Raw genomic sequence first — 26,429 nt, forward strand, 5'->3', positions numbered from 1 at the left:
TGCCTCCTGCTGAAGGATGAATGGACTTGGTGGAAGTAGCATGCATGGTGGGTGGGACAATGCAGATCCTGGACACCGCTGAGTGCAATTTGGCCCTGGGAACTCATCATGTGAAAATAATTAATACACTAGACCAAAGCTTTTCCTAAGAGGACTCTATGCCAGCTCTAGGAGTGGGAGCTGGTGGTTAGAACAGGAGGAAATTGGGAGTCAAAGACTTGTGGGTTTTATTCCCAGCTCTGGAATAATAACTCTTCCCAGAGCTGGGATCTAGTGGTTACAACAGTTAGTACTAGGGCCAGGACTCTTGAATTCTATTCCCAGCTCAGGGAGGGCTGTATTGCCGCTGGAAGCCAAGGTGCCAGCAGCTCTTATCAAGATATAACAAGCAAATGTATTACAAGTGTCTCAATTTGCGGTTCCTTGCCTTTTTCCCCTAGATTAAATCCCTGGGCTGGGATGAAGACTGTCAGGCAAACTGCACTGCAGCAGAAGAATGGGACCTGGCTGTGATGCCAGAGGGAGAATTCCTCCGAGACAGTCATGAACCCAGCCTTTGGGGTCTGGGTGAGGATACAGCTGGCAGGTTCCGGAACACCATGCCACCGTTTATTATTGTAATCTTGAACTCATTGTCAGATAGTGGCCTTCCTTAAAACCTTGATGAATGTGGATGTATCAAAAGGAAAACAAATGGACAAAGCTGGCGCATTTAATGCTCTGTGCTTGAGAGAAACTGATTTAAAACCTGGTTTAAAATCTAAGCCACAGGGCCACTGAAACCAGCAATTCATGGTTGTGACATGACCTCTTGGGATTTTCAGCTCTTTCCAGTCTTGATGCTTTGACTAAGAGGACACTTGACCTTCCATCCACTCAGCCACAGAGACAAGCACAGTCTAGCCATCCTACTGCTTAGACCAGGAAAATGGGAGTCAGAACTCCTGACTCTTCATGAGTATGTCTAGTGGTTAGAGTCAGAGACTGGGCTGGGAGGAGAGAGGGTGTCTAGCGCTTAGAGCAAGGACGGGGGAAGACTCCTGCATTCCAGCCCCAGTTCTGGGAGGTCAGTGGCGTTTAGTGATTAGGGCAGAGGAGAATGGTAGACAAGACTCCTGAGTTCTTCTGTTTCCCGGCTCAGAGTCAGAAACTGGGAATCTGATCTGTAGGGTGGGGAGGTCTAATGGGTTACAGCAGGGTGGCAGTGGGAGCCAGGACTCCTGGATTCTATTTCCAGCTCTGGGAGGGGCACGGTGTCTAGTTCTGCAGAAAAGGATCTGGGGATTACAGCGGATGAGAAGCTGGATATGACCAGTGTGCCCTTGTTGCCAAGAAGGCAAATAGCATATTAGGATGTATTAGTAGGAGCACTGCCAACAGATTGAGGGAAGTGATTATTCCCCTCTATTCAGGACTGGTGAGGCCACACATGAAGTATTGTGTCCAGTTTGGGTCCCCACACTACAGAAGGGATGTGGACATATTAGAGAGAGTCCAGTGGAGGGCAACGAAAATGATTAGAGGGCTAGGGCACATGACTTACAAGGAGATGCTGAGGGAACTGGGGTTATTTAGTCTGCAGAAGATAAGACTGAGGGGGGATTTGATAGGAGCCTTCAACTACCTTAAGTGGGGTTCCAAAGAGGATGGAGCTTGGCTGTTCTTGGTGGTGGCAGATGACAGAACAAGAAGCAATGGTCTCAAGTTGCAGTGGGGGAGGTCTAGGTTGGATATTAGGAAACACTATTTCACTAGGAGGGTGGTGAAGCACTAGAAATGGGTTACCTAGGGAAGTGGTAGAATCTCCATCTTTAGAGGTTTTTAAGGCCCGGCTTGACAAAGCCCTGGCTGGGATGATTTAGTTGGGGTTGGTCCTGCTTTGAGCAGGGGATTAGACTAAATGACCTCCTGAGGTCTCTTCCAACCCTAATATTCTATGATTCTAGTGACTAAAGGTGGGGGTGTCTGGGCTCTGGAGTTCCATTCTCAGAGCTTGTGACCTTGGGCAATCATGGGTGGTGAAGCTTCAGTGGTTGAGTTTTAGAAAACACTTTGTAATCTGGTGCTAGTGAGGTGCCGAGTATCACTGCATTGCACTGAGAAAGATGAAAACTGAAGGTGACATGGGGAAAGATGACATCTGGAGTAGGGAAAGACAGTAAGGACAGTTGCACCTCCATCCTTCCCATCAGGGTCTTAAAGTGTCCCATTCAACCACATGGACACAGGATATTATTAATAACCAACTCTGTTACTGTCCTGCTCAAGAGGATTAGTGTAGAGAAATTCTTCCCTAGTCCCTGCTCAAGCATCTCTCTAAGGGGGTTATATAGGCCCCATTATCATAATACCTGGGCACCTCACAATATTTTAATTAGGGTTGTCAAGTGATTTAAAAAATTAATCGTGATTAATCATACGGTTAAATGATAGAACACTATTTATTTAAATATTTTTGGATGTTTCCTACATTTTCAAATATATTGATTTCACTTACAACACAGAATACAAAGTGTACAAAGCTCACTTTATATTTATTTTTATTAAATATTTGCACTATAAAAAACACAAGAAATAGTATTTTGTTCACCTAATACAAGTGAACTATAGTGCAATCTCTTTATCATGAAAGTTGAACTTACAAATGTAGAATTATATAAAAAACTGCATTCAAAAATAAAATATAAAACTGTAGAGCCTACAAGTCCACTCAGTCCTATTTCTTGTTCAGCCAATCGCTCAAACAAGCTTGTTTACGTTTGCAGGAGATAATGCTGCTCGCATCTTGTTCAAAATGTCACCTGAAAGTCAGAACAGGTGTTATCATGGCACTGTTGCAGTTGGCATCACAAGATATTTACATGCCAGATGCACTAAAAATTCGTATGTCCCTTCACATTTCAACCACCATTCCAGACGACACGAGTCCATGCTGATGACAGGTTCTGCTAGATAACAATCCAAAGCAGAGAGGACTGATGCATGTTCATTTTTATCATCTGAGTAAGATGCCACCAGCAGAAGGTTGATTTTCTTTTTTGATGGTTTGGGTTCTATAGTTTTCGCAGCAGAGTGTTGTTATTTTAAGAGTTCTGAAAGCATGCTCCACGCCTCGTCCCTCTCAGATTTTGGAAGGCACTTCAGATTCTTAAACCTTAGGTTGAGTGCTGTCGCTATCTTAAAAATCTCACGTTGGTACTTTCTTTGCACTTCGTGAAATCTGCAGCGAAAGTGTTCTTAAAATGAACATGTGCTGAGTCATCACCCAAGACTATTATAACATGAAATATATAGCAGAATACAGGTAAAACAGAGCCGGAAACATTGAACTCCTTGGGGGAGAATTGTGTCACAAATTTAATTAACGTATTTTTTTTAAACGAGCTTCATCAAAATAGAAGCATGTCCTCTGGAATGGTGGTCAAAACATGAAGGGGCATACAAATGTTTAGCATATCTGGCACGTAAATACCTTACAATGCAGGCTACAAAAGTCCCATATGAACGGCTGTTCTCACTTTCAGGTGACATTGTAAATAAGAAGTGGGCAGCATCATCTCCCATAAATGTAAACAAACTTGTTTGTCTTAGCAATTGGCTGAACGAGAAGTAGGACTGAGTGGACTTGTAGGCTCCAAAGTTTTGTTTTTGAGTGCAGTTATGTAACAAAAAAAATAAAATCTACATTTGTAAGTTGCACTTTCACGATAAAGAGATTGCACTACAGTACTTGTATGAAATGAATTGAAAAATACTATTTCTTATGTTTATCATTTTTACAGTGCAAATATTTGTAATCAAAAATAATAAAGTGGGCACTGTACACTTTGTATTTTGTGTTCTATTTGAAATCAATATATTTGAAAATGTAGAAAAAAGTCCAAAAATATTTAATAAATTTCAATTGGTTTTCTATCATTTAACAATGTGATTAAGCTCCAATTAACCATGATTAATTTTTTTAATTGTAATTAATTTGAGTTAATCACATGAGTTAACTGCAATTAATCAACAGCCCTAATTTTAATATATTTCCCTTCATCCTGTGCAGTAGGGAAGCATTATTCCATTTTACAAAGGGGGAATTGAGGCAGTGGGAGACTAAGGACCAGTCTCAAAGATATTTAGCCACTGAAATCAGTGCAAGCTAAGCACCTAAATACCTTTGAGGATCTGGGCCAGAGTGACTTGCTCCCAGTCATGCAACAAAGTGGGGAATTGAACTTGGGTCTCCCAAGTCCCAGGCCACCATGCAAAGTCCTGAGCTAGCCATCTGCTGCAGAGGCCATTACTCCTTGCTCCATCCTGTACACACATAGCTTTTGCCACAAAGCCTTCAAGCAGCAGCACAGCTCCAACAGTTTTATGCCTCACATGAATAGATATATTTGAGCTACTCAGGCCTGTCCCCCCCCCCCCCCCCCCCGAGAGATCCTCTGATCCGTTCTCCCCTGGGGGAGGACTCAGATGCTCCCCAGGTAGGAAGAATGAATTATTCTGTACCTTGCTCATAAGCGCTCTCCACATTCCGAACTTGCACTAACACTCCTGCGAGCAACAGGCAGGCAGGCAGTGGAGAAAAGATATATCAATCTAAGCGCTATTTCTAGAAGATGTCCCAGCAGCAGAGAAAAGATGACCCAGCAGGAAGTCAGGGGCAGTCCTCCAATTCACTTCGTCTTTGTGCCATGATTCCAACCTATCTTTAGCCTGGTGACTCTTGAATGTTTAATATGAATAAATCATTGACCAAAACATGTTTATGAGAGTTACAAACCCAGCATTACCATCCCCAAGCATGCAAAAATCATGAGTCAGACTCCAAAATCACAAGATTAAAAAAACTCATGATTTTAAGCCAAATAGTAAACTAGTGGGGGAGCGAGGAGGGAAAGATTCATATTTTCCTTCTGGTTTCTGAGCCTTTAGAGGTCACATTTTCAAGCTTTTCACTAGAAACTTTTTTTTAAAATATATGTAAACAGAGTCTCACGTAATCATAACTTCAGGGGCTGTGAGCTGAAAGAAAACTCCATTTAGCATGAGAATTGGCAAAGCAGCAAAACCCTGATCATACAGGACTGTACATACTGACTTTCCTCATGCAGGGTCCAGTGAGGCTGGTGTTTATGTCAATGTTCTTCATATTTATTTGTTTGAAAAAATAAAAAGGAAAACAAAATTGCTTTATAATAGTGGGTTTTGTTTTGTTTTAAGATATGGTTGCATCAAGAGGCCCTGACTGTAATCAAGGTCCCATTGTGCTAGAGCAGGGCCCCTATCACGCCAGGCACTATACAGACCCCCTCTGATATTGGGGCCCACCCCAGTCATGCTGGGTGCTGCAAATACACACAATAACAGTGCCTGCAGTGAAGAGTTTACAGTCTGAACAAACAAAGGAAGGATCATCATCTCCATTTTGCATCTGAGGGAAGTGAGGCACTGAGAGATTAAGTGACTTATTCAAGTCTGTGGCAGAGTTCAGAATTGAACCTATATTGACTGATTCTAGTCCCAGGCAGTAATCTCATTTCAAACAGCACCGAGGCAAAAACGGCAAGGACTCAGAGCTGGAAAAAACCCTTTAGAATCGGGACTGTATTTCATTTCATGTTTGTACAGCACTTAGCACAATAGAGACCAGATCTTGATTGGATGTCTCAGAGCAAGACTGTAATAAAAAATAACTGAGTCCATGTATGAGCCCACCTCAAACAGGATGGTCAAGTGATGCAGTCTGCCAACTCTTATGAGCCAAAACCAGGATATAATCTCACCTGAGACAGAATGGAATCAGATACTAAACTGATGGAATAGGCTCCTCTGAAGTAATAAAAAAAAAGCTTGGCAGAGAAGTTTCTGAATCTCTATAATGATTTTATGTGCAATAATATTTGCAATAGCTTATGTACCAAGGACAATAAAAATCCCATGATTCTTTCAGCATGGGATCTTCTCCTACAACCCTCTCCTGCTCTACACTATTATGGCACTAAGAAAATCTTAGGTCTTTAATAATTTTTTCTTGCTTTTCTTGGAATTCCCTGTAACATCTCCACAGCTCTGGTAGATGACTGGAACTCATCCCAATACAGCATGCTGCCATCATTTGATTTGTGTCCTAATTTAAAGTAGTGAATTGTTATTTAAAATCATCAGGGCTATATTCTGATCTCACTTGGAACTGGGTAAAAGTAGGCTAACTCCCTTGTGTTAAATGAAACCTCGCTCCAGATTTACACCTGCATACGTAGGATAAGGATCTGATCATCTGACTCCAGCCAGTTGTGTATAATGTTATTATAGGGAAAACATCGTTAAAAAAAAAGAGGCAGCATGTTTCCCTGTCATAAAAGAACGGGCTTGTGGCACTACATTAGGTCTGAAATAAAGTGAGGAAGGAAACGGTTTTCCTGGTTCATGAACATTTAAAAAACGTTTTCCATTCCGTACTGGGACAAAACCAAGGCATGTTTGTAAAAACCAGCCCAAGAGAGCAAGAGCACAGATCCCCCATTCCAGAACAGTCAACAGCCCAGTAGTGAGCAGGGATGGGGGACCCAGTTTCAGGTCCCTGCTCTGCCTCACTTAGACAGGGCTATCGATTATTCTGAGCTCTGTCTCACATTTCCACCCTGGACTGGAGAAACCTCTTTCAATGAAAGTTTAATTGAAGCAGATACATTCCCGCAAAAGCTTCTGTTTTGGCTGTTTAGCATTTTCTGGCAAAAAGCTGTTTTAATGCAAAATATCCAACTAGCTCTCATCACAAGAAACCTGGGTTTAATTCCTAGCTCTGCTACAGACTCCATGTGTGACTAATCTCTCTGCACGTGTAAAATGAGAGGATTATTTCCCACCTTCTCCCACTTCGTATCTATCTTTTCTATTTAGGCCCCAACCTTGCAAAGATGTATGCACATTAACTTTACACACTGCAAATAAATCCCACGGATTTGGAATGCTGACTGTGCGTAAAGTTAAGCATCTGCAACAGTCTTGCCTGGATCAGGCCCTGGATTGTAAAATCTTTAAGGCAGGGATTGTCTCTCACCATGTTGTCTATGGCACCCTGCTCAATGGTACCCCCAAGCTAAGTTGGGTCCTCTAGGTGATAGAAGGTTAACACTACTAGAGTAGAGCCTACAGGTCCCCAAACTAGATCAGCACCCATTGTGTTAGGCACTGTATAGACAAAGGAAGAGACAGTCCCTACCCACAAGAGTTTACAGTCTATATAGGGAAGTGAGCACCAACCGATCAATCGCGATCGAATGGTCGATCCTGGAGACTCTCCCAGTCGATTGCAATCTTTGGCTGCAGCAGGGCTGCCGCTAAGGCAGGCCCCCTGTATGCTTCAGCCCTACACCACTCCCAGAAGCAGGCAGCATGCCCTCGCAGTTCTAGGGGAGGGGGACAGCAGGGGTCTCTGCATGCTGCTCCTGCCTGCAAGCACCACGCCCGCAGCTCCCATTGGTCGGGAATGGGGAACTGTGGCCAATGGGAGCTGCGGGAGCAGTGCCGGCAGAGAGGGGCAGCGCACAGAGCCACGTGCCCGCAGGGGCATGTTGGCCCCTTCTGGGAGCGGCGTGGGTCCAGGGGAGGCAGTGATCCTGCATTAGCCCCGCCCAAGGTAAGCATTGCCTGGCAGGAGACCGCTCCTGTAGCTAGCACCCCAGACCACCTCCTGCCCCCCCAATCCTGCTCCTGCCCCCCATTGCCCAGCCCCAGCCCTGACCCCTCTCCCAGAGCCAGCACCCCATGCCCCCTCCTGCACCCCAACACTCTGCCCTAGCCGGATCCCCCTCCTGCATCTAAATTCCCTCCCAGAGCCCACACCCCCTCCTGCACCCCAACACTCTGCCCCAACCCAGAGCCCCCTCCTGCACCCAAACTCCCCCCCAGAGCTTGCACCCCCTCCTGCCCCAGGCTCAGCCCAGAGTTCCGTCCCACACTCTAAACCTCTTGGCCCCAGCCCAGAGCCCTCTCCCAAACCCCAACCCTCTGTCCCAGCCTGGTGAGAGTAAGCAAGGGTGGTGGGGAGCGAGCGAAGGAGGGGGTGCATGGAGTGAGCGAAGCAGGGTAGATCCTGGGGTGCACTTAAATTCTAAAAGTGATCTGTTTATGTAAAAAGGTTGGAGACCACTGATATAGTCAAAGGGTGGGAAGGGAAACAGGAGCACAGAGGGGAAGGGAGTTGCTCAAGGCCACATGCAGCAGAGCCGAGTACAGAACTCATGTATCCTGAGTCCCAGTACAGTGCCACTGGGCCATGCTGCCATACAGACCACAATGGCCAGACAAAATATTTTTAGTGGAAGGTGTTGGGACTATGCAGTGCATGATTTGGTTTCAACTGAATCTGGTCCTAAAAGCATTACAGCAGAAGGAAAGAACAAAGGAGGTGAAGGGGGAGAATGAGTTAATAAAATCCACTTCCCCCACCCTGCACTGAGCCACACTGAAGTCGCAGCTTCTTCTATCCCCCTTAGACTGAATACTTGACCCTGTCTTACCTGCAGCTGCTGTTTTTTGCCATTAAGATACAAGGATGCAAATCTTTGGAGACAGCTAGCATTGCAGGGAAGTCATCCTGTATTAACATACACCCTTCCCCAACAGTGACATGATCCTATTTTTAACAAATAGAAAAAAGAATTATATACATAGACAAGCATCCTCTAACAGTTCTAGGAATTTGAATGTTTACCAATGAGAGCAGGATGGAGAACAGTCAGTGCTAGGAAGTTCAATGTTCTTAGAGCCGTAACACACACTTGGGGAGACAGGACACCTGGGTTCTATTCCTGGTTCTGGGAATGGGGTCTAGTGGTTAGAGCAGGAGGGCTGGGAGCCAGGACTCTGAGGTTCTACGTTTAGCTCTGGGAGAGGAGTGGGGTCTAGTGGTTAGGCAAGGGGTATGGGGTGCACGTGCGCTATCTCTGCAGTAAACACCCAAAGGATTTCCATCAATAAGGTTGCACAAGCACCCTATGATAAAAACTTCTTTCCCCTGATAACACCTTCCTGGGTATCTGAGGCACAACACAGGCAGAATTGCAGCATATTGTACCTAGTGGTTTGGAGCCACCTTAAAGTCTTTCACTGTCCCTTTGTGTCCATATGATATTGTGCTGTAACCAGAGCTTCATGAAGTACAATAGGCACATGTTTAAGGATCTGGCAGCCTAATGACGATTCATCCCAATGATGCATCCGATTTAGTGCTATCAGTGTCTTCAGGGTGTGTTTGATGGATGCGTTGATGTCCCCATATCTCATGTGGGACCAATGAATTATAAAATAGCACTGGATAGCTGAAAGTAGAAAGCTTGCACAGCCTGTACATGCCTCTCCCTTCTGCATCAATTCTGCTCCAGCACTGGAGTTGAATTGAGATACTGGCCTGGCACTCAGAACATTTGGATTCAAGTCCTAGTTCTGCCACTGACTCCTTGTGACACCCTGGGAAAATACTTCTCTCTGGGCTTGAGTTTCCAATGCGTAAAATAGGAAACGATCATCCTTCCTTTGCTTATTTAGAATGCAAACTCTTTGGGGGCAGATACCATCTCTTTGTTCTGCACTTGTATAGCACCTAGCCAGGGCCGGTGCAACCACTAGGCTAACTAGGTAGTCACCTAGGGCACCAAGTGGTCAGGGGCGGCGGTGGAGCGGAGGTAAGTTGGGGCAGGAAGGCGCGGGGAGGGCCGCCTGCAGCAAGTAATGGTGGGGGGGCACACACAGGGGAACGGCTCCCCGCCCCAGCTCACCTCTGCACTGCCGCCTCCCCTGAGCACCGCCCCGTTCTGCTTCTCTCCCTCCCAGGGTTGCGTGCCAAACAGCTGATTGGCGCCGCAAGCCTGGGAGGCGGGAGAAGCGGCGGTGTGCTCAGGGAGGAGGTGGAGCAAAGGTGAACTGGGGCGGGGAACTGCCTGGGTCGAGGGGAGGGAGGCAGGGAGGGAGGGGGTGGCGGGGAGCTGCCGCAGGGGAGGCGCCTCGGGTGTGGGGGAGAGGGGGTGGCACAAGGTGGAATTTTTGCCTAGGGCGTGAAACCTCCTTGCACCTGCCCTGCACCTAGCACAAGCTGCCCCTGGTCTATAACTAGGGCTTCTGTGTGATACTGCAATACAAATAATAGCTTCAGACTCCAATCTAGAGCATTCATTACTTTTAAAGGGGAAGAAAGCTTTTTCTAATACTCTGGATGGCCCAGATTCAGCAAGGTAGATATCTAAGCATGATGGCAAATTGGAGAGGTTGCAGAGAAGAGCCCCAAAACAATTCGAGGGATGGAAAAAATGTCTTATGCTGGGAGAGTTAAAGTGCTCATTCTGGTTAGCTTCTAAAAAAAGGAGACAGAGGTGACTTGATTATGGTGTCTAAGTATTTTCATGTGGAGAAAATACCAGGTACTAAATGGCTCTTTAAACTAGCAGAGCAAGGCACAACATTAAACATTAGAAGTTAAAGCCAGGTTCTAGTTAAGGGAGGAGTTAATGCAGGGCAGTCCTTTGGCCTGTGTTATACAGGAGGTCAGACTAGATAATCACAATGCTCCCTTTTGTCCTTATGTTAAATTGAACTTAGAAATAAAGCACTATTAAGGATGATTATCCACTGGAACAAACTCGCAAAGGAAGTTGTGGATTCTCCGTCTCGACATCTTTAAACCAAGACTGGAGGCCTTTCTGGAAGATGTTTTAGCCAAGCACAAGTCACTGGAATCACCACAAGAGTCACTGAGTGAAGTTCTCTAGCTTGTGCTATGCAGGTTAAAGTAGATGATGTAATAGGACCTTCTGGCCTTAAAATCTATTAAAGTGATCTCCTTTGACCATTCTCCTGCCTAGACGTTAGACCAGTTTAAGAACCTTGCTGAATCAGGACCTAACAAAGGGATGTGGAAAACAGAAAGATGGAATACACAACACTTTTACCTGAACAGCTTTCCCTGGAGAACTGCACAGTAAACTCAGAAGCACCCCCAGCATCTAATCTCACAGCATCTGTATCAGTAACAAATAAGGCAGCTTAAAATGAGAGATCCGTGTAAAAATGTTTATTTACTAATGTTTTTTTAATACAGTACCTTAAAAAAATTACACACCTTGGCTCCAATTAAAGTGGGGAGGAAAGGGGGAAAAAAGGAATCTTAACAGCAGCAAAAAATTCATTTGTTTTTTACTCTGTAAATTAAAAAAACCCAAACCCAAAATATGCTTCTGAGACTTTGCGATTTAATTAGGTTACTGAAATGGAAAAACACAAGTCCACTATTCTCAATACATAATTGGCTGTTAATGCATGTGTGAATGTGCGTGCATGTATGTGGGAGTGAGGGAGGCAGCTTGCTAACTCAGAGGGAAAAGCTGTGAAAGTCAGTCAAAGAAGAAAACTAACTCAGCAGCAGGTGGCTTTCCCTACTCAGAACTGTTTGACATTTCTCCTCCAAGAGGGGGCAGGGGAAGCAGCATCATAAAGAATAGGGGAAATCAAGCTGACACCTCCCCCCCCCCCCACATCACACACCCTGAAAAACATTACAAGGTGAAAGCACAGAAATGAGCTATATAATATTCCCCATCCCAAACCTAAAGAGCCTCCTTATGGGAAACCAATGTATCTGGAACACATCTGACCTGAGCGCTGAATTCCCATTGCAAGGAGAGCTACACACAAATTTAAGAAAAGTAACCCACCCCAAAGTGACAAGAGAGAGGAGTTTAACAAGCCATTTTGGTGTTTTTTTGGGGTGGGCAGGATAAGACACACATGTGATACTTTGCAGGGGATTGTGGTCTGTCCAAGACAAGACACTCAGGACCCTGCAGTGCTGGCGAGAGCTGCTGGGGATGGCCAATTTCAGTTTGGGCAACAGCTCCCCAGTTAGCCAAGCAAGGAAGATTTGCTCAGTGACTGAGCCCCATTTATTAGGAGGCTCTGGATGAAATCAGAGGCAAAAAGGATTTCTGCCTCTGCCTGCATTGAATCCCCACCCACTTCAGCTTCAGTCGTTCATAAGAGTGGATAAGGTAATGAAGTGGCGAAGCTATGCTTCCCTTTTCAGGTGGCTTCCAACCACAGCCACTGCTGAGTGGATACAGGATTTCAAACAAATGCAGACATGTCACTGTTGTGCAAGTGAGAGAGTGGAGAGAGTGGGGTCTTTTATTTAATATTTCCATCTGAAGTAGTGCTCAGAACGGGTCTGGACTGACCATCTACTTTTAGCCACGTAAGGGACAGCATGGCAAACATCCTCATTGTGCCACAATGTCCAGTCTCCATGGCCTCCTTGATTCTGGCATGTGTGTGTTACACTGGATTGAGACCCACAAAACTCATTTCATACAGGCCACCAAATCACCAGTGGCTGGTAATGGCTTCTGATTGCTACCAGCTTGGGCTAGATTTGAACCAGTGACCTAGTGGTGAACAAAAGTCCTCCCATTCACCATCCCCTGAGCCATCCAGCCCCTTTTGTACAGGTGAAGTGTTTTTTTTTTAAAATGCATTTCTAGTGAGCAAGGAAGAACATAAAAAGGGATTTTGGAGGTAGGTTTGAAGTCGATTTAGAAAAAACAGGCACATTATTCAACAGAACCCTTTTGTGTCACCCTTCCAAAGATGCTTCATCCTATACTAGGGCTGTACAACAAAAATCATCCCATGCACCTTGACCCCTGCTACTGAAAACAGCGATGCCTGGAGGGCTTCAAAAGGTCACCAGTGGGTTCCGAGTCACATGATACAATGAGATTCCTGCAGAGCGGAAACAAAAATAGCAAGGAGGGAGGGAGAGGGATCCTTATTTTCCAAGAGAGGGAGAGCCCAGCAGCAAGCTGGGAGAAGAAACTGGCTTCTTTTCCTCCATCGTCGAGCAGAGCAAGGTCCTGAAATGAGCCAGCTCAGCCTTTAACAACACACCATGGCATGGGGCGATGAGTCCCTGCTGGCATGCATTCATACCCATTGACCGGCTGGAACAGGCACTCCCAAGTCTTGGGCATGCAGCTCCCTTGCATAGGCACATTAACTGGAGCGACAAAGGGATCTGCAAATCAAAAGACTAGTCCATCTGCACTTTGTTCCATGGAAACACCAGTGGTCTCTGCTTGTTCTGAACCCACAGTCCCAAACCATCCTCCTCCTATCAGGAGGCATGGTGCTGTCATTGCTACAACACGGGAGGACTCAAGCCTCTTGCAGGGATGGCGACCATACAGCTTCAGTATGGGACTCAAGAGTCCGGGACAAAAGCTCCAACTGTAGTTTCATTATCCTAATGATTTGAAAAGCTAAATCATCACCAAAAGCCAGGACGGCAGGCTTTGTAGGTTAAAAACACAATAGGCAAAACTCCATTAAAATGCTTGAGTGCAGGGGATGTACATGGGAAGGGCCAACTTACGCATTTGGACTATGTTAAGGCAGCAGTGAAGAATCCTAAGGACCATCCCTTTCTCCTCTCAAGGATGGAGTCTGTAAAGGAGGCTGAAGCAGACCTTTTCCAAAATAACCTGGTGAAAGTTTAAACCCTGTGTGACCATTAGAACCTGGAACTATGGGATGCTGAGTGTAGTTTTACAGGACAGGTGTAAAAACACCATCAAGCTGAGGTACTGTAGGGTCTATGGGTTTGACTCTGTTCTCAGTCAGACCAGCATAAACCAAGAGACAATGGAGTCACTTCATATTTAAACTGGTTTGACTCAGGTGGAAATCAAAGGCCTTCTCTACACTGGGATATTGATCCATGGTTGATATTATCTGACAAACAAGAGATACCACACCCTCACCCACACATTGGATCCCTTTCTACCAGTGCTGGAATCAATTCTCTAGCAGGCGGTGTTGAAAACAGTGTGGTCCAGTCACCTATACCAGTCAAACCACTTTCAACTCGTGGAAGGAGGGGGCGATCAGTGATCGATACTCTACTATCAACCAGGGACAACCACTGCTTCCTGTCTATACTAGGAGAAGTGTGTGGACTTTAACCCACTAATTAGAGTAAGCGGAGGAGGAGAAGGAGGATTTGGGACACGAAGAATGTCTGGAGCCATTTCCCTTTACCTGACAGGCTGATTTTGCTCAGACAGACTTGTAACATAAGAGCGTGGATGACGGGAGCCCTGGAGAGGGCTGCTAACTCGGTAGTGCTGAATGGCAAAGCAGACTCAGGAATAGGAGTCATTTAAATGAGGATGTAAGACCCCTTTTCTCCTATGGCGCTTCTTTCTGCAGTTCCTGCACTGGAGAGTCCAAGAGACACCTTTCACCAGGATGAATAAGGCGATTCTCCCTCCTACACAGAGAGGAGATTCCTGTTTGTTGTGTCTCATCTGCGTGCTAGGATTGGTTTTGCCTTCAGTGAGGGTCAAGCATTGGTTCATGCTATGTATGTTTGAAGCAGTGCTTAGAGGCAGAAACGCAACCACCACCAAGGGACAGCCTTGCGTACAAGACTTCACCTGATATGGTGGGGGAAGTGGATCCACTTCTAACCCCAGGCCAGGATGGATCTTCTGGTAACAGGCAGAGTCCAATCTGCTTTGGGAAGGAGAGAAATTCAACAAAAAGGAACCCAAAAAAACACGGGAAAGGTTAAACCATAAAAAAAAAAGGGGTGGGGGCAGGGGGGGGACAGAAAAAGTAACAGAGCCCTGTATGTAATGAGTGACTGGAGGTTACTCTACTGAGCCACGCTTTGCCCTCCAACCCAAAACCGAATCAAGAGGAGTTCTGGTTCTGATAGATTGACGCTTTCTCCTTCAGCAAATCCAGACACAAGTGACAGCTCCAGCTCCCTGCAAGAAGAGGTGAAAACTCAGTAACTAGGCTTTCCCAGAATGCTTAGTGAACTGCATATGTCTGAGGGGGCAATTTGCCTGCTGCTGAAATGTGGCCAGCTCCAGGGTGGAACACAGCAGTTGTTTAACAGGACAATAATCTGTTGTTCTAACATTGCTCTAACAGGCAGTGCTATCTAGGGTGCCAAACTGGGGTCTATTTCCAGCTCTGCCACTGACCTACTGTGTGACCTTGGGCAAGTCACTTCCCCTCTCTGTACAACTATTTCCTCTCCCAGCCATTGTTTATTTAGAATCATAAGTGCTTTGGGTCAGGAACTGCCTCACTATGGGTTTGTCCACACAGTGTTCATACTGCTTTAAACTATACCACTTTGAAAATATTATAGCTAAAGCCGCACAACCCCCTAGTATGGGAACAGTTCTACCGGTGCCTCACGCCAGTAGTTTATTCCAGAATCTTGGTTGGGGCCTCTAGATATTAACAAACTACTAATAATAATGCATATGTGATAACAGGTCCCAATCTCTCGAGCCCTCAACCTCTACCACCGTACTAACAACAATCTTGGCTGAGCCCCCAAGGTGCTACCATAATATTACCAATAGTGCCCATACAGTAACAAGGCCCAGATCTTGGTTGGGGCATCCTAGGGACTACTGGGGATGGGTGGGGGGTGGGAGGGGTTATGATATTGCTACCCTTACTTCTGTTCTGCTGCTGGCGGTGCTGCCTTGAGAACTGGGCAGCTGGAGAGTGGTGGCTGCTGGCTGAGAGCATAACTCTGTAGGCAGAGCCACCACCAGCAACAGCGCAGAAGTAGGGATGTATGGTATGGTATTGCCACCGTACTTTTGCGCTGCTGCCTGCAGAACTAGGCCCTTAGTCAGCAGCCACCACTCTCCGGCTGTCCAGCTCTCAAGGCAATGCAGAAATGAGGGTGGCATGGTATGGTGTTGCCACTCTTACTTCTGTGCTACTGCTGGCAGGGCACTGCCTTCAGAGCTGGGCTCCCGACTAACAGCCGCCACTCTCTGGCCACCCAGCTCTGAAGGCAGCACAGAAATGAGGGTGGCAATACCACGACCCCCCTAAAATAACCTTGTGACCCTCCTGCAACTCCCTCTTGGGTCAGGACCCCCAATTTGAGAAATGCTGGTCTCCCTCGTAAAATAAGTATTGTATAGGGGGAAAGCACACAAAAGACCAGATTTCACAGTATGTGATGCATTTTTCATAGTCGTGAATTTGGTAGGGCCCTAAACATATCCTAGCAGGTGTTAATCCAGGACTATGTGCTCCCAGTATGCTAGGAAACAAAGCCCCCAAGGTCTTCAGATATTCCTCCATCTAGATAACATTAAGTGAGAGAATTAAAAGGCAATTTAAAATTAACATGGGTGAATCTAGACCGGAGATTGCTTCTGGCTGCTCAACTGTAACCAGTTTGCTTTGAAACCATGAATCAGTGCACTGTGCAAGGAAAGGTGGGGCTGGTGGAAAATCTGGACTCTGCCACTGTACTCTTGATTTTGCTACCAATGCAGAAATGTTTCCACACTTGGCAGGATGCTGTCCCCATACTTCCTTCCTCAGGATGCCTAATGACATTCCTACCACATCCCAGTTGGCATAGAGACAGTGATGATTTAGTACCAGGAGAATCTACTGGAGCGGGCACTGCCCGGAGAAGGTGTATCTGACTATTTTGACAGCAGGCTGAGGGAGGGAGGTCCACAGACCTCATCTAATCTGACCTCGTGCATGTGACAGACCAAAAAATTTCAGAGATTCTGATGTAAGCAGAAACATCTCTGATCAATTTCAATGGGAGTTGCACCTGTTTCCTCCAAGGCTGAATTTGTTGGCCCTTGTATACAAATCCCCCCTTTTAAAACTCAATATTGGATGTTTTTCTAGCAGATCTGCTCCAACTCAAACATCAACTAATTCAGGATAGTCCCATGGCCAGTGACATACACAAGGTCAGACTAGTTGGATCACAGTGGTCCCTTCTGGTCTTGGAATCTGACTCTAAGAAAGCCAAGGAAAGTTATGGGGAACTTGGAGTATTTGTGCAGCACCTAGCATAATGGGGTTCTGTCCCATGACTGGGCCTCCTAGGGGATACCCACAATACGAATAAGTAGAGTCCCAACCGAACCCTACACTTAGCGCAGTGTTCCCTTCAGCACAAGATCCTACACACACCACTTAGCACATTTGTCAGTTTAAGAGGCACCCAGGACTGGAATAAGTAAGAGGGGGTGCTGCTGCAAATTAGAACTGTGGGGCACTAGGCGGGGGAAGGAATAACTTAGGCAGCAGAGGGATCCATGGGTTAGGATCATAGGGGATCAGCAGAGCTACCTGCGTCAGGGAGCTCAGAGCTGAAATAGCAAGCGAGGCTGCGCAGCAAGTCTGAGGGACCTTGGCAGAGCTAGCCAGGCCCAGAATAGTAGGGGATGTTATACGGGATTCAGAGATATGTGGGAGAAAGTTGCACACTTCCTGCTCGCATCATGCCCAATGCTATCAATCACTAGTGCTTAGAACCAAAATCAGAATTCTAAAGAGAAACAAGAGTGGGCCAAGGAGCACTACATTTACCTTCGGGTGGCTCTGACATGGGCGGAGTTAGACAGTACATGTGATACCCACGATCACAATCATCACAGAAGAGCAGCTGGTCCTAAGCAGAGGGGGGAGGAAAATAAAGGAAAATTCGGATGATTCAACACAGCTTCACAAAAGGGCTCTATTTACAAATCACAGCATGATTCTGCCATCCCACAAAGAACAGAGGGCGCTTTAGTGACATGCAAGTCTAACCAATCCCTCAGGGTCTTCACCAAAGATTAGACCTGCCACATTTGACACTAAAAGCATAAGCCTGTACCACCTGAGCCACAGAAGTAACTCCATTAGCTGATAGCAGTAGCAGATTCCTATGTGAAACAGCCACTGAAGAGTTCCGTGTAACACCTGCAGGGCTGGATCAAAGCATAGGCGCTGACTCCGCAGATGCACCGGGGCTGGAGCACCCACGGGAAAAATTAGTGGGTGCAGAGCTAAGCTCCCTTCCCTCCGCCCCTCCTCCTTCTCCTCCCCCCCTCCCCCGAGCGTGCCACGTCCCCACTCCTCCACCTACCTCCCAGCATTTCCCACCCAGACGCTTCCAAACAGCTGTTTGGCGGCATTAGCATGCTCCGGGAGGGAGGAGCAAGAACGTGGTGCACTCAGGGGAGGAGGCAGGGAAGAGGCGGGGCAGGGATTTGGGGAAGGAGTTGGAATAGGGGCAGGGAGGGGGCAGAGTTGCAGCGGGGACTTTGGGGAAGGGTTGGCAGAGACATGGCAGGGGCGGGGCTTCATGGAAGGGGTGGAGAGGGGCAGGGAGCGGGTCAAGCACCCAGGGGAAAGAGGGGAAGTCGGTGCCTATGCTCACATGCCTAGGGTCCTGGCTCTTAGATTCATGTTAAAAGGTCTGGATTTTAGGTTTTGATTTTCTACCCTTTGGGACTGCAAAACAAATTCTGATAGTGTGACCTGAATGTGATGCAGAGACGTCTGCCTGAGTCTGCAGAGAGCCTGAGACATTAGCTCTGAAAGGATGGAGCTTCTCCACAGGTGACTAATGTAGCGATGCCTGCCTGAGTCTGTGGGGAGCCGATTAATGGCTCTGAGAGCAGAGCTGCCTCATGTGTAACCAACACAGCCTGCCTGTATCTGCAGAGATCCTTAGGTAATGGGAGAAGCAACCACCAAAACTAGTGAGGAAGCCACATTACCCAATTGGAGTAGAACAGGTCCCCTGACCTGGGGGAGAGGGCAATGTGATGGTACACCTGCGGTCTCAAGCTGCATTACTCCAACCTGGAACACACACTCCCCGAGAGCCTACCTTGGACATTATCCATAATCCCACCTCCCAGGTAGTCTCCATTCAGAATTTAAACTCCCACAGTAAACTTCATTCCAAAGATTATTCTCCTGTCTCTGCCAAAACTGTGCAAGTTGCTGCTCTCGCTGTGCAGCATGGCGAGATATAGGCAGACAATACTTGGGGAGATAATTTCTGGACACAAATGGCATGTACCCCTCGGGGCTTGCTGGTCCCCTCTTTAAGCCCCTGTTTGCAGCTGTGGATGCCCAAAGTGTCAAGCTTGCTCTGCCAGGATCGATCTCGCCAGCACTGAAGGGTACTCACATCGTTCTCCGAGGTGCCACAGATGTTGCAGCATTTACACTCGATGCACTGCCAACGGTACGTCTTCACTGCAGCCATCATAACCGGAGTGAACTGGAGGCAAGAAGGGTGCCCTGCCAAGGGGGATGAAATAAAGCCACACATGGATGTTAGACATGTCAGCCCTGGACAAGTGGCAAGAGTTCAGAGAAGCAAGAGAAATGGAAATGAAGCATGAAACATAAGGAGGCAGGAAGATATATACAGGTTATTTCCAAATAGCAGCAACTGCAATGGTGACAGCTCTTGCCCCCAGAGAGGGGGAAAACAGAGAAGGAGCAGTGCTAGACAAGGAATGAAGTAGAAACAAGAGAGACGCTGCTCCAGACAGCAACAGAGGAGAAGGCTCTCCAGCTAACAGGAGAGCAGGGTAAAGAAACAGACAGATGGGGATGCTGAAGCACGGAGCGGAGCAGTGACATGCTCATGGTCACACAGACAGTCAGTGGCAGAGCCAAGAGTTTAACCCAGGAGTCCTGACTTCCAGTCTCCCACTGCTCTAACCACTAAAGACCATTCTCATTCTACAGCTGGATATGGAATCTAGAGGTCCTGAATCCCAGGCCTCTTCTTGCTCTAACCCTCTCCCCCTCCAAAGCTGGGAACATAACCTAGGAGCACTGACTCATAGTCCCCCGGCTCCTCCTTCAGCTGTCTTAGGTGGGACAAAAGAAACCAGGTAGCTAAAAGATTGCCCTGGCCTTAAATAAAAGAGCAGAAATGCTCCTGGCTCTGGGAAGAGAGACATCAGCTTCCCATCATGCATCACTGCAGCCACCCCATGGGACAAATAAGGGGGCATCCAGCATAAAGAACAACCCCAACTCAGTGAAGTGAAGCAGCAGCAACACCTCATGCTGGACCATGGGCATCCAGCCTCTTGAATGCAGGTATTGCAAATCAAAGTACCTGATCGTCCGCAGTCTGAACATGACACCAGCTCCTCCGGGTGCCCAGTCTTCTTATTGATTTTTGAGTCTCCCAGGCAGAAGTCGCAGTAATTGTTGGGCAAAGCCAAGCCATCAGGACCTTTCTTGGCTGTATGGAGAAGAGCCAACCCCACCCCACCAGAGAAAAGGTTATTTAGAGTGAGCAATGACACCTAGAAGGAGAACATTCAACGAGATTCCTGTAGGGACTTTGGCCCACATAAGCTTTCAGATGCAGCAGAGAGGAGGTCACGGCGTAGCAGATGTACCCACTTCTAGATCCCTGCATGGATACAAATTGTATATCTATGGATATAAAGCAGATACCCATGGAGATGAAGGGCTCTAGTGACAATGAGTGAGACCAGCTGGGCCATGGCTAGCGACCAGGCCAGGAACAGCAACAGCAAAAGCAGCAGCATGACGGGCCGCCACTCACAGGAGCCAGCACCCAGCCTGGCAGCTCCTCTGGTGTGGCTGTACTGCCCCCAGCCCTACCCACTGGGGCAGGCACTAGGATCACCAACAGCTGTCCCTGGTCATGCTACTGTGCGCAAACAGCTCGCACACTCCTGGACAGGAGTCCCTTCCATGCAGCAGTGTGCATCTCCTGTCCAAGAGCGTGCAAGCCACTTTCACATATTAGCTTTCGCCGCTGGTTTCGCTCATTGTTGCTAGAGCCTACAACTCCGCAGATATCCACAGGTAAAAAGCGGATATAAATTTTGTCTCTGCAGTACCTTTCATTTGCAGATCTCAAAGCACTTTAGAAACACAAAGCCTCACAAATCTGCATGTAACAAAGGTAACCGTTCTTTTACCTGTGTTATGCAAAGGTAGACAGACACAGAGAGGGGAAGCGTTTCACCTAACACACAGCTAGTTGGGGCTGAGGTAGAAAAAGAATCCAGGAATCTTGAGTTGTGGTTTGGCTAATCTAACCACTCTGCTAATTCCTCCAACCTAGATTACATTGGTTCCCACGGATCCCAGGTGTCTCAGCTCCCTTCTCTAACACACTATGCTCCTAGAGCCAGGGACAGAACCAAGGAGTCCTGACTGAGCCCCTCTGGTTCTAGCCTTCTAGACCCCCCGCTTCCCTCCTAGAGGTGGAGATAGACCACAGGAGTCCCAGTCATAGTCTTGGTTCCCTCACCACTACCTTCTGGCCCTAAGGCTACAGAAGAGCCAGGACACACAGGAGATGGGGTCAAGTCAGGGGCTAATGGTCTTACACTTCTGCTCCTCAGATCTCTGAGAGACGGGCGTCGGGGGCTGCGAATCTTCCTTATCCTCCCCCTCCTCCTCGGCCAGATGGGAGTGAGCATAGTGGTAACTGAGCCCAGGGCGGTTCTTGTAACGCTTCCCACAGACTGCAAAAGAAAATGGGGATGGGTCTGTGCTCCTGGCAGGCACCCGAGCCACAAACATCCCTGCTCATGTGCAACCCCCCAGATCTCTGAGACAGCCCTTCCCAACCCACCCTTCTCCTGAAGACACAGCAGTTAACAGTGTAGAACAGCCAGCATGGCTTCAGGAGGCTGCTTCATGAGCCAGCAGACTCATAGTTTGGCCAGACCCCGAGAAGCCATGGGCATTTCTACCTTTGCTGACTGTAAGCCATAAATCCTTCTACTTTCCCCCTACCTCTCCTCCTTGCCCAGTAAATCTTCATGGGGATGAGAAAGCTTTGTCCAGAACAATCCAAGCCATGAAACACAGAAGGAAATTCCCCATCTTCTCTTGGGTTTAAACCTGCCTAACTCTGAAATTCAGGCCTGAGCCTCCTAAAGGTGGTGTCTCCTTGGATGCATCGTTTCTCGGATCAAGAGACACTGGAACCAAGCTGAAGGCATCCCACACAGACTCTCGGAAAGCAACCACCACATTATCCCCACACACACTTCTGTTGCCTCTGCCTGCTTTGCTGTCCCTAAAAGGCAGCTGCTTTACAGCCACAGGGCATAGAGAAAAGGCCTGTTTTCTATGCAATAAACCAACCTCCCTTGCAGGGCTGGAAGTAGAGAGCATAATGCCCCTGGAATTGGGAGCCACTTCCCCAGTCTACATTCCTTTCTTACCATTTACCCCTGATATTGTTTGGTACCAGAATGGCAGCCTCAGAGACCAAAGCCCACGGAACAGGTACAGCGCAGGCAGCATCAGCACAAGTTTCTCTCACACCCTCTGGCCACAAGACAGCCAGGACAAGTCCTACTGTGAAGGGACTTCCCCACCACTGTGGGGTGGCAGACTGAGATGTCAGTCTTCATGGCATATCCACTGGCCTCTCAGTGTCAACAGAAGGCTTCTGAGAGCGGCGCCACTGGGAACTGGCCTGAGGCCAACCTGACTCATTTCATGTACTAGCGAACAATCAGCAGTCAGATGGTAGCTGCTTTTGGTCATCACCAACAGCCTAGGCTGTATTCGAACTGGTGAGCTGGAAGTGAGGGGCTTGTATTCTACCCCACATCCTGAGCCACCTGATACCCGTTATAGCAATTACATCTTGCTTAAAACAGAACTGGGGGTGGGGGCTGGGACAGATACGGCAGGTTTTCTGTTGCAATCCACTCCCTTTGTGCCACTGGAGTGGGAACCTCCTACAAGACTACAGCTTGGGAAACCCTCAGTAGCCAGAGCTGGCTCTTATGCCTCCCTCTTTGCAGTTCCCAGCATAGGGGTGGTGTGCGTGTCTCCCTCTCAGGAGTGGCTGGAGCACAATGTGCTGCTGCTATCCCCAGCTGGCACATGGTTCCTCAGTGATCATGCCAAGCATTCCCCCTAGCTTGCTCTCATTTGCTTTGGCGGTGGAAGCTGGGCCACCGTAGAGGATCTACCCTTGCATGCAAAGATCCCTAACTTGGCCGTCTTGTTTTATCCCACTTAACCCAGTGAGACAAAACCCCCAAATCCCACTTATCGATGCCACCAAGCAGCTGAGGCAGAAGGGCAGTAAGCAAAATGTTCAGAAGAGTTCTTAGAAGAGCCTAAACCCCACTGAGCTTCAATGAGACTTGGCTTCCCTAAGTCACTTTTGAACCAGGGCTTGTTTGAACCAGGCACTGTTCCCACTATAAAGGGTTTGTCAGAGCAGCTCTATCAATAGAGCTTCATCAGCAACCCCTCCCTAGGCCATGTCTACACTAGGGATTTTGACCTGCATAATAGCTATGTCAGTCAGCGATACAAAGAGGGGAGATCGCTGACCGATAAAGCCATGCTGGCAGAAGTCCCTAGTATCATCAAACCAGCAAAGCCGTACTTTTACTGATACAGCTTGTTTTGTTCAGGGGGAATCTGGGTGTGCGTGTTGGTTTTACTGTGCTGGGATAGCGCTGTCCATGCTAGGAGTGATTTGTCAGTGTAGTATATAGACTGAAACCCACCCAACTCGTTTCATATGCCGGCCTCCCAACCACAGTCAGATGAGGACTGCTTTCAGTCACAATGACCCAGACTGGATTCGAACTAGTGGTAAGGGGTTTGGTATTCTAGCCCCACTCTGAGACAGCTGGTGTCCATTATATCTATTACATTCTGCTTGAAACAAAACTGGGGAGGGGGGAAGAATAACAGTAAAGCACTCCCAGCGTGGACATGGGCTTTAGTGGAGATGCAACCTATACCATCAAAAAAAAAAAAAAAAAAAGAGTTCTTTTGACAGTATAACTTATACTAAGTCCTCGAACGAAATAAGCTAGGATTTTTTTTGCTGGTATAGTATGTCCACACTAAGGATTTTACCGGCACAGCTTGTCGGTTACGGGTCACTTCTAATTGACATAGGTAGGCCAGAAATACTTTTCAGTGTGGGCCATGCCTTAGGCTCCTAAGTCACTTAGTTGCTTTGGATAACTTTACTTAAAATCCCTATTACCCACGCTTACTAGTGGGTGGGAATGGAGTCCTGGCTGGATAACAAGGAGGAGAGAGGCAGGGAGGACTGAGGGAAAGCGATGAAGCTTAAACTGGGTCTTGGAGAAGGATGGATTAATTGGAGCTTGCCAAGATTTGCCCGGAAAAGCAAAGCTGGGGACAAGAGAAAGACCAAGCCTCTTCGTTATTTAACTGAAGACCTGGATCTAGCAAAGAAAGGGGAAAAAAGGCAAATCCCTCTAAAACCACTTTAAGCCACCGTCAATTTACATAGCGATTAAAATGCCCATTTGCCAAAGGGAATTATTGCTCTCTTAGCTCTGTGTAAACACAAGTACAAACCAGGCCTGGCTAGCTCCTCCAGCAGCACTGTTCTCTGGATACTTCTGCCGTGGCAGGGATCTTGCACACACTGGCTTAGATGGAATGAAATTGGACTCTGAGCAGTCATTGGGAAAGCCAGGGTTATGGTTAGCTTCTTGATGGCTGGCCTCTAGTCTAGGCAATACCACATTATAAGTATTTAATAGTCATGTCAATGAGAATTAAAATGTCTATTCTTTATTCTGCGTATTTCATTCAAAGAACCCAATGCACTTGACAAAGGGGGATATTTATCCACCACTTTATAGATAACAGAAATTAAGACCCTTGCAAAGATCATGCAGAGTCTCCGACGTCAGAGTCTGAAGCAGAACTCAGGAGTTCTTACTTCCACCCCCACTTTGTTCTAACCACTATATCCCACTCCCCTCCTGGAGCTAGGAAGCCTGACTCCTCCTCTCCTCCCCTCCCCACTCCAACCCATTAGACCACCACTCACCCCTCCTGGAGGTAGGACTAGAGCCCTGAGGGTTCTGACTCTCAGGCCCTGGCTGTAACCAGACAATACTGTTGCACCACAGAGAACAGAGGCAGCAGAGTGGCTGGGGGAGGGTAGGAGAGCCCATACGCTGAATTTCTCTTCACTACAGATGCCACGTAACAAATGATGGGTGATCAGGCCCCATGTGAGGAGTTTAATGAGGTCAATGAAGTATGCACTGTTACAGAAAATTGCAGACCCATAACTTTGCTCATCAAATATTTAACAGAGACTGCAAATTCCAGAGCCCCAGCCAACGCACTGGCTTGCCCAGGAGCCTTTTGGACCTGGTGTTGCATTAATATCTAATCCCGGCTGTGGAAGAAAAGGGAAGCATTTGGCAGAGCCATGCAGGTGCAGCTTAAGCGAGATGGGGTAGCATATTAGCTAGGAGGCACAGGAGCCCAGTGAGTCAAAAAAGCCACCATAAGTCTAAGCTAAGAGGCGGAATGGCAGCATAAGGAAAAACCAATTTGACTCTTATTACACCATCATTTACCAGCTGGGCATGTGTCACTGGTGTCCTTGCCAGGCCAGGAGGCATTGCTACAGCAGCCAACAGGGACCAGTTCAAGCCGTCCCACCCCCTTCAGAATTTTGAGGACAATGGTCAACACCCCACATGATGTCATTCATTCAAACATCTTGCAGTTTTAAGGGACCCATAACATCTCCATTTCTCAAAGGCATCCCCTGTGATAACCCAGAACCCCTAGTATAAAGATGGTCCTTATGTTTCAGAGGAGGCCTAGCCAGCACCATCACAGAGGGAGAGAAATCATGCTTTTTTTAAGTACATATATTTGAGACAAAATCTCAATGGCAGTTGATAACCTTTGACCCTCATCCAGAGTCTGACATGGCCGGGTTCTGACAGAGTAAAAGCACAGTGCCTATTCCAGTAGCAATATACTTTGGCATTCCTTGAAGGAAAAGAGTCATGCCTCAGCCATTCCAGAGTGGGTTTGATTTATCACATGAATTTACTGCTGGCGAAAAGGGCCAGATTGACATCCCAAGACAGTGAGGCCTCTTTGCATCCACAGCACCAGGAACAGCTGGGCATATTTCTCCCCGCACTATGGGCAAGAAGGAAGATTTTCAAAAGCAACTAGCAATTTTGAATACCCTGTTTGAGACATCTTTGAGGGGCCTGATTTTAAGCAAGTGCGTGGGCCCAACCTCTGAAAAACAACTAGTCTGACAAGGGAACTTGATAAGTTTATGATCAGGCTAACATGACAGAGCTGCCTGAGATAGCAGAGACTGGACTCAATGAACCAGGAGGTCCTCCTTAGTGTAATGTTCTGAAAATCAGGTCCCTTTAATAAGGACGCTCAGGTTGGGCAACCCAAGATTACCAGTCACGTTTGAAAACCCTGGCCAAAGTGAAAGGGGAAGCTCAGTCTCCATGGCCCATTAATCCATGGCCTCTAAGGCAACAGGAGAGCCAATCTGTGCCAACTGTGGTGGCGGTTTGGTTTGATTTTTCTTGGTGCTCTGGATTGAGACCCCACTCCAAAGAGTTTTAAAACTAACATTCCAGGAGAACAAAGTCAGGAGGAAATAAAAAAAAGCAGACAGAGAGAATGGACTACCTCGGTCGGGAGGTTTCAAGGTATGCTTTTGTTTGTAACTATCTGAAATACAGAAAGAGAATAATGAGAAAAAAGGTGAACACACCATA

At 47.2% G+C, this 26,429-nt stretch overlaps 2 protein-coding genes and 1 long non-coding RNA gene across 10 annotated transcripts in view; 1 reads left to right on the forward strand and 2 right to left on the reverse strand.

Annotated features, from left to right (window-relative positions):
• CHRM1 (cholinergic receptor muscarinic 1) overlaps nucleotides 1-2,430 on the forward strand; it is a 54,360-nt gene extending 51,930 nt beyond the window's left edge. For all 3 annotated transcript variants that reach the window (XM_073351846.1, XM_073351845.1, XM_073351843.1), the window contains one exon: nucleotides 441-2,430. The gene's annotated coding sequence lies outside the window, so the exon portion shown is untranslated. The remainder of the gene's footprint in view (nucleotides 1-440) is intronic.
• The window catches only part of LOC140914324 (uncharacterized), a 72,058-nt gene extending 62,186 nt beyond the window's left edge, over nucleotides 1-9,872 (reverse strand). The window contains exon 1 of the long non-coding RNA XR_012159827.1: nucleotides 8,520-9,872. This is a non-coding gene — a long non-coding RNA (uncharacterized lncRNA). The remainder of the gene's footprint in view (nucleotides 1-8,519) is intronic.
• A 1,178-nt stretch (nucleotides 9,873-11,050) lies between these two features.
• DPF2 (double PHD fingers 2) overlaps nucleotides 11,051-26,429 on the reverse strand; it is a 45,713-nt gene continuing 30,334 nt past the window's right edge. For 3 of the 6 annotated variants that reach the window (XM_073351847.1, XM_073351848.1, XM_073351852.1), the window contains 6 exons: nucleotides 26,341-26,382; nucleotides 21,231-21,368; nucleotides 19,976-20,104; nucleotides 19,028-19,140; nucleotides 17,431-17,512; nucleotides 11,051-14,816 (listed from right to left, as the gene is read on the reverse strand). In XM_073351847.1, the coding sequence (XP_073207948.1) occupies nucleotides 14,740-14,816; nucleotides 17,431-17,512; nucleotides 19,028-19,140; nucleotides 19,976-20,104; nucleotides 21,231-21,368; nucleotides 26,341-26,382 (581 nt within the window). In that variant the 3' untranslated portion in view covers nucleotides 11,051-14,739. The remainder of the gene's footprint in view (nucleotides 14,817-17,430; nucleotides 17,513-19,027; nucleotides 19,141-19,975; nucleotides 20,105-21,230; nucleotides 21,369-26,340; nucleotides 26,383-26,429) is intronic. The other 3 variants (XM_073351849.1, XM_073351851.1, XM_073351850.1) reach the window with 3 other exon arrangements.

The sequence above is a fragment of the Lepidochelys kempii genome, chromosome 7 (genome assembly GCF_965140265.1).
Source record: "Lepidochelys kempii isolate rLepKem1 chromosome 7, rLepKem1.hap2, whole genome shotgun sequence".
Classification (NCBI taxonomy): Eukaryota; Metazoa; Chordata; order Testudines; family Cheloniidae; genus Lepidochelys; species Lepidochelys kempii.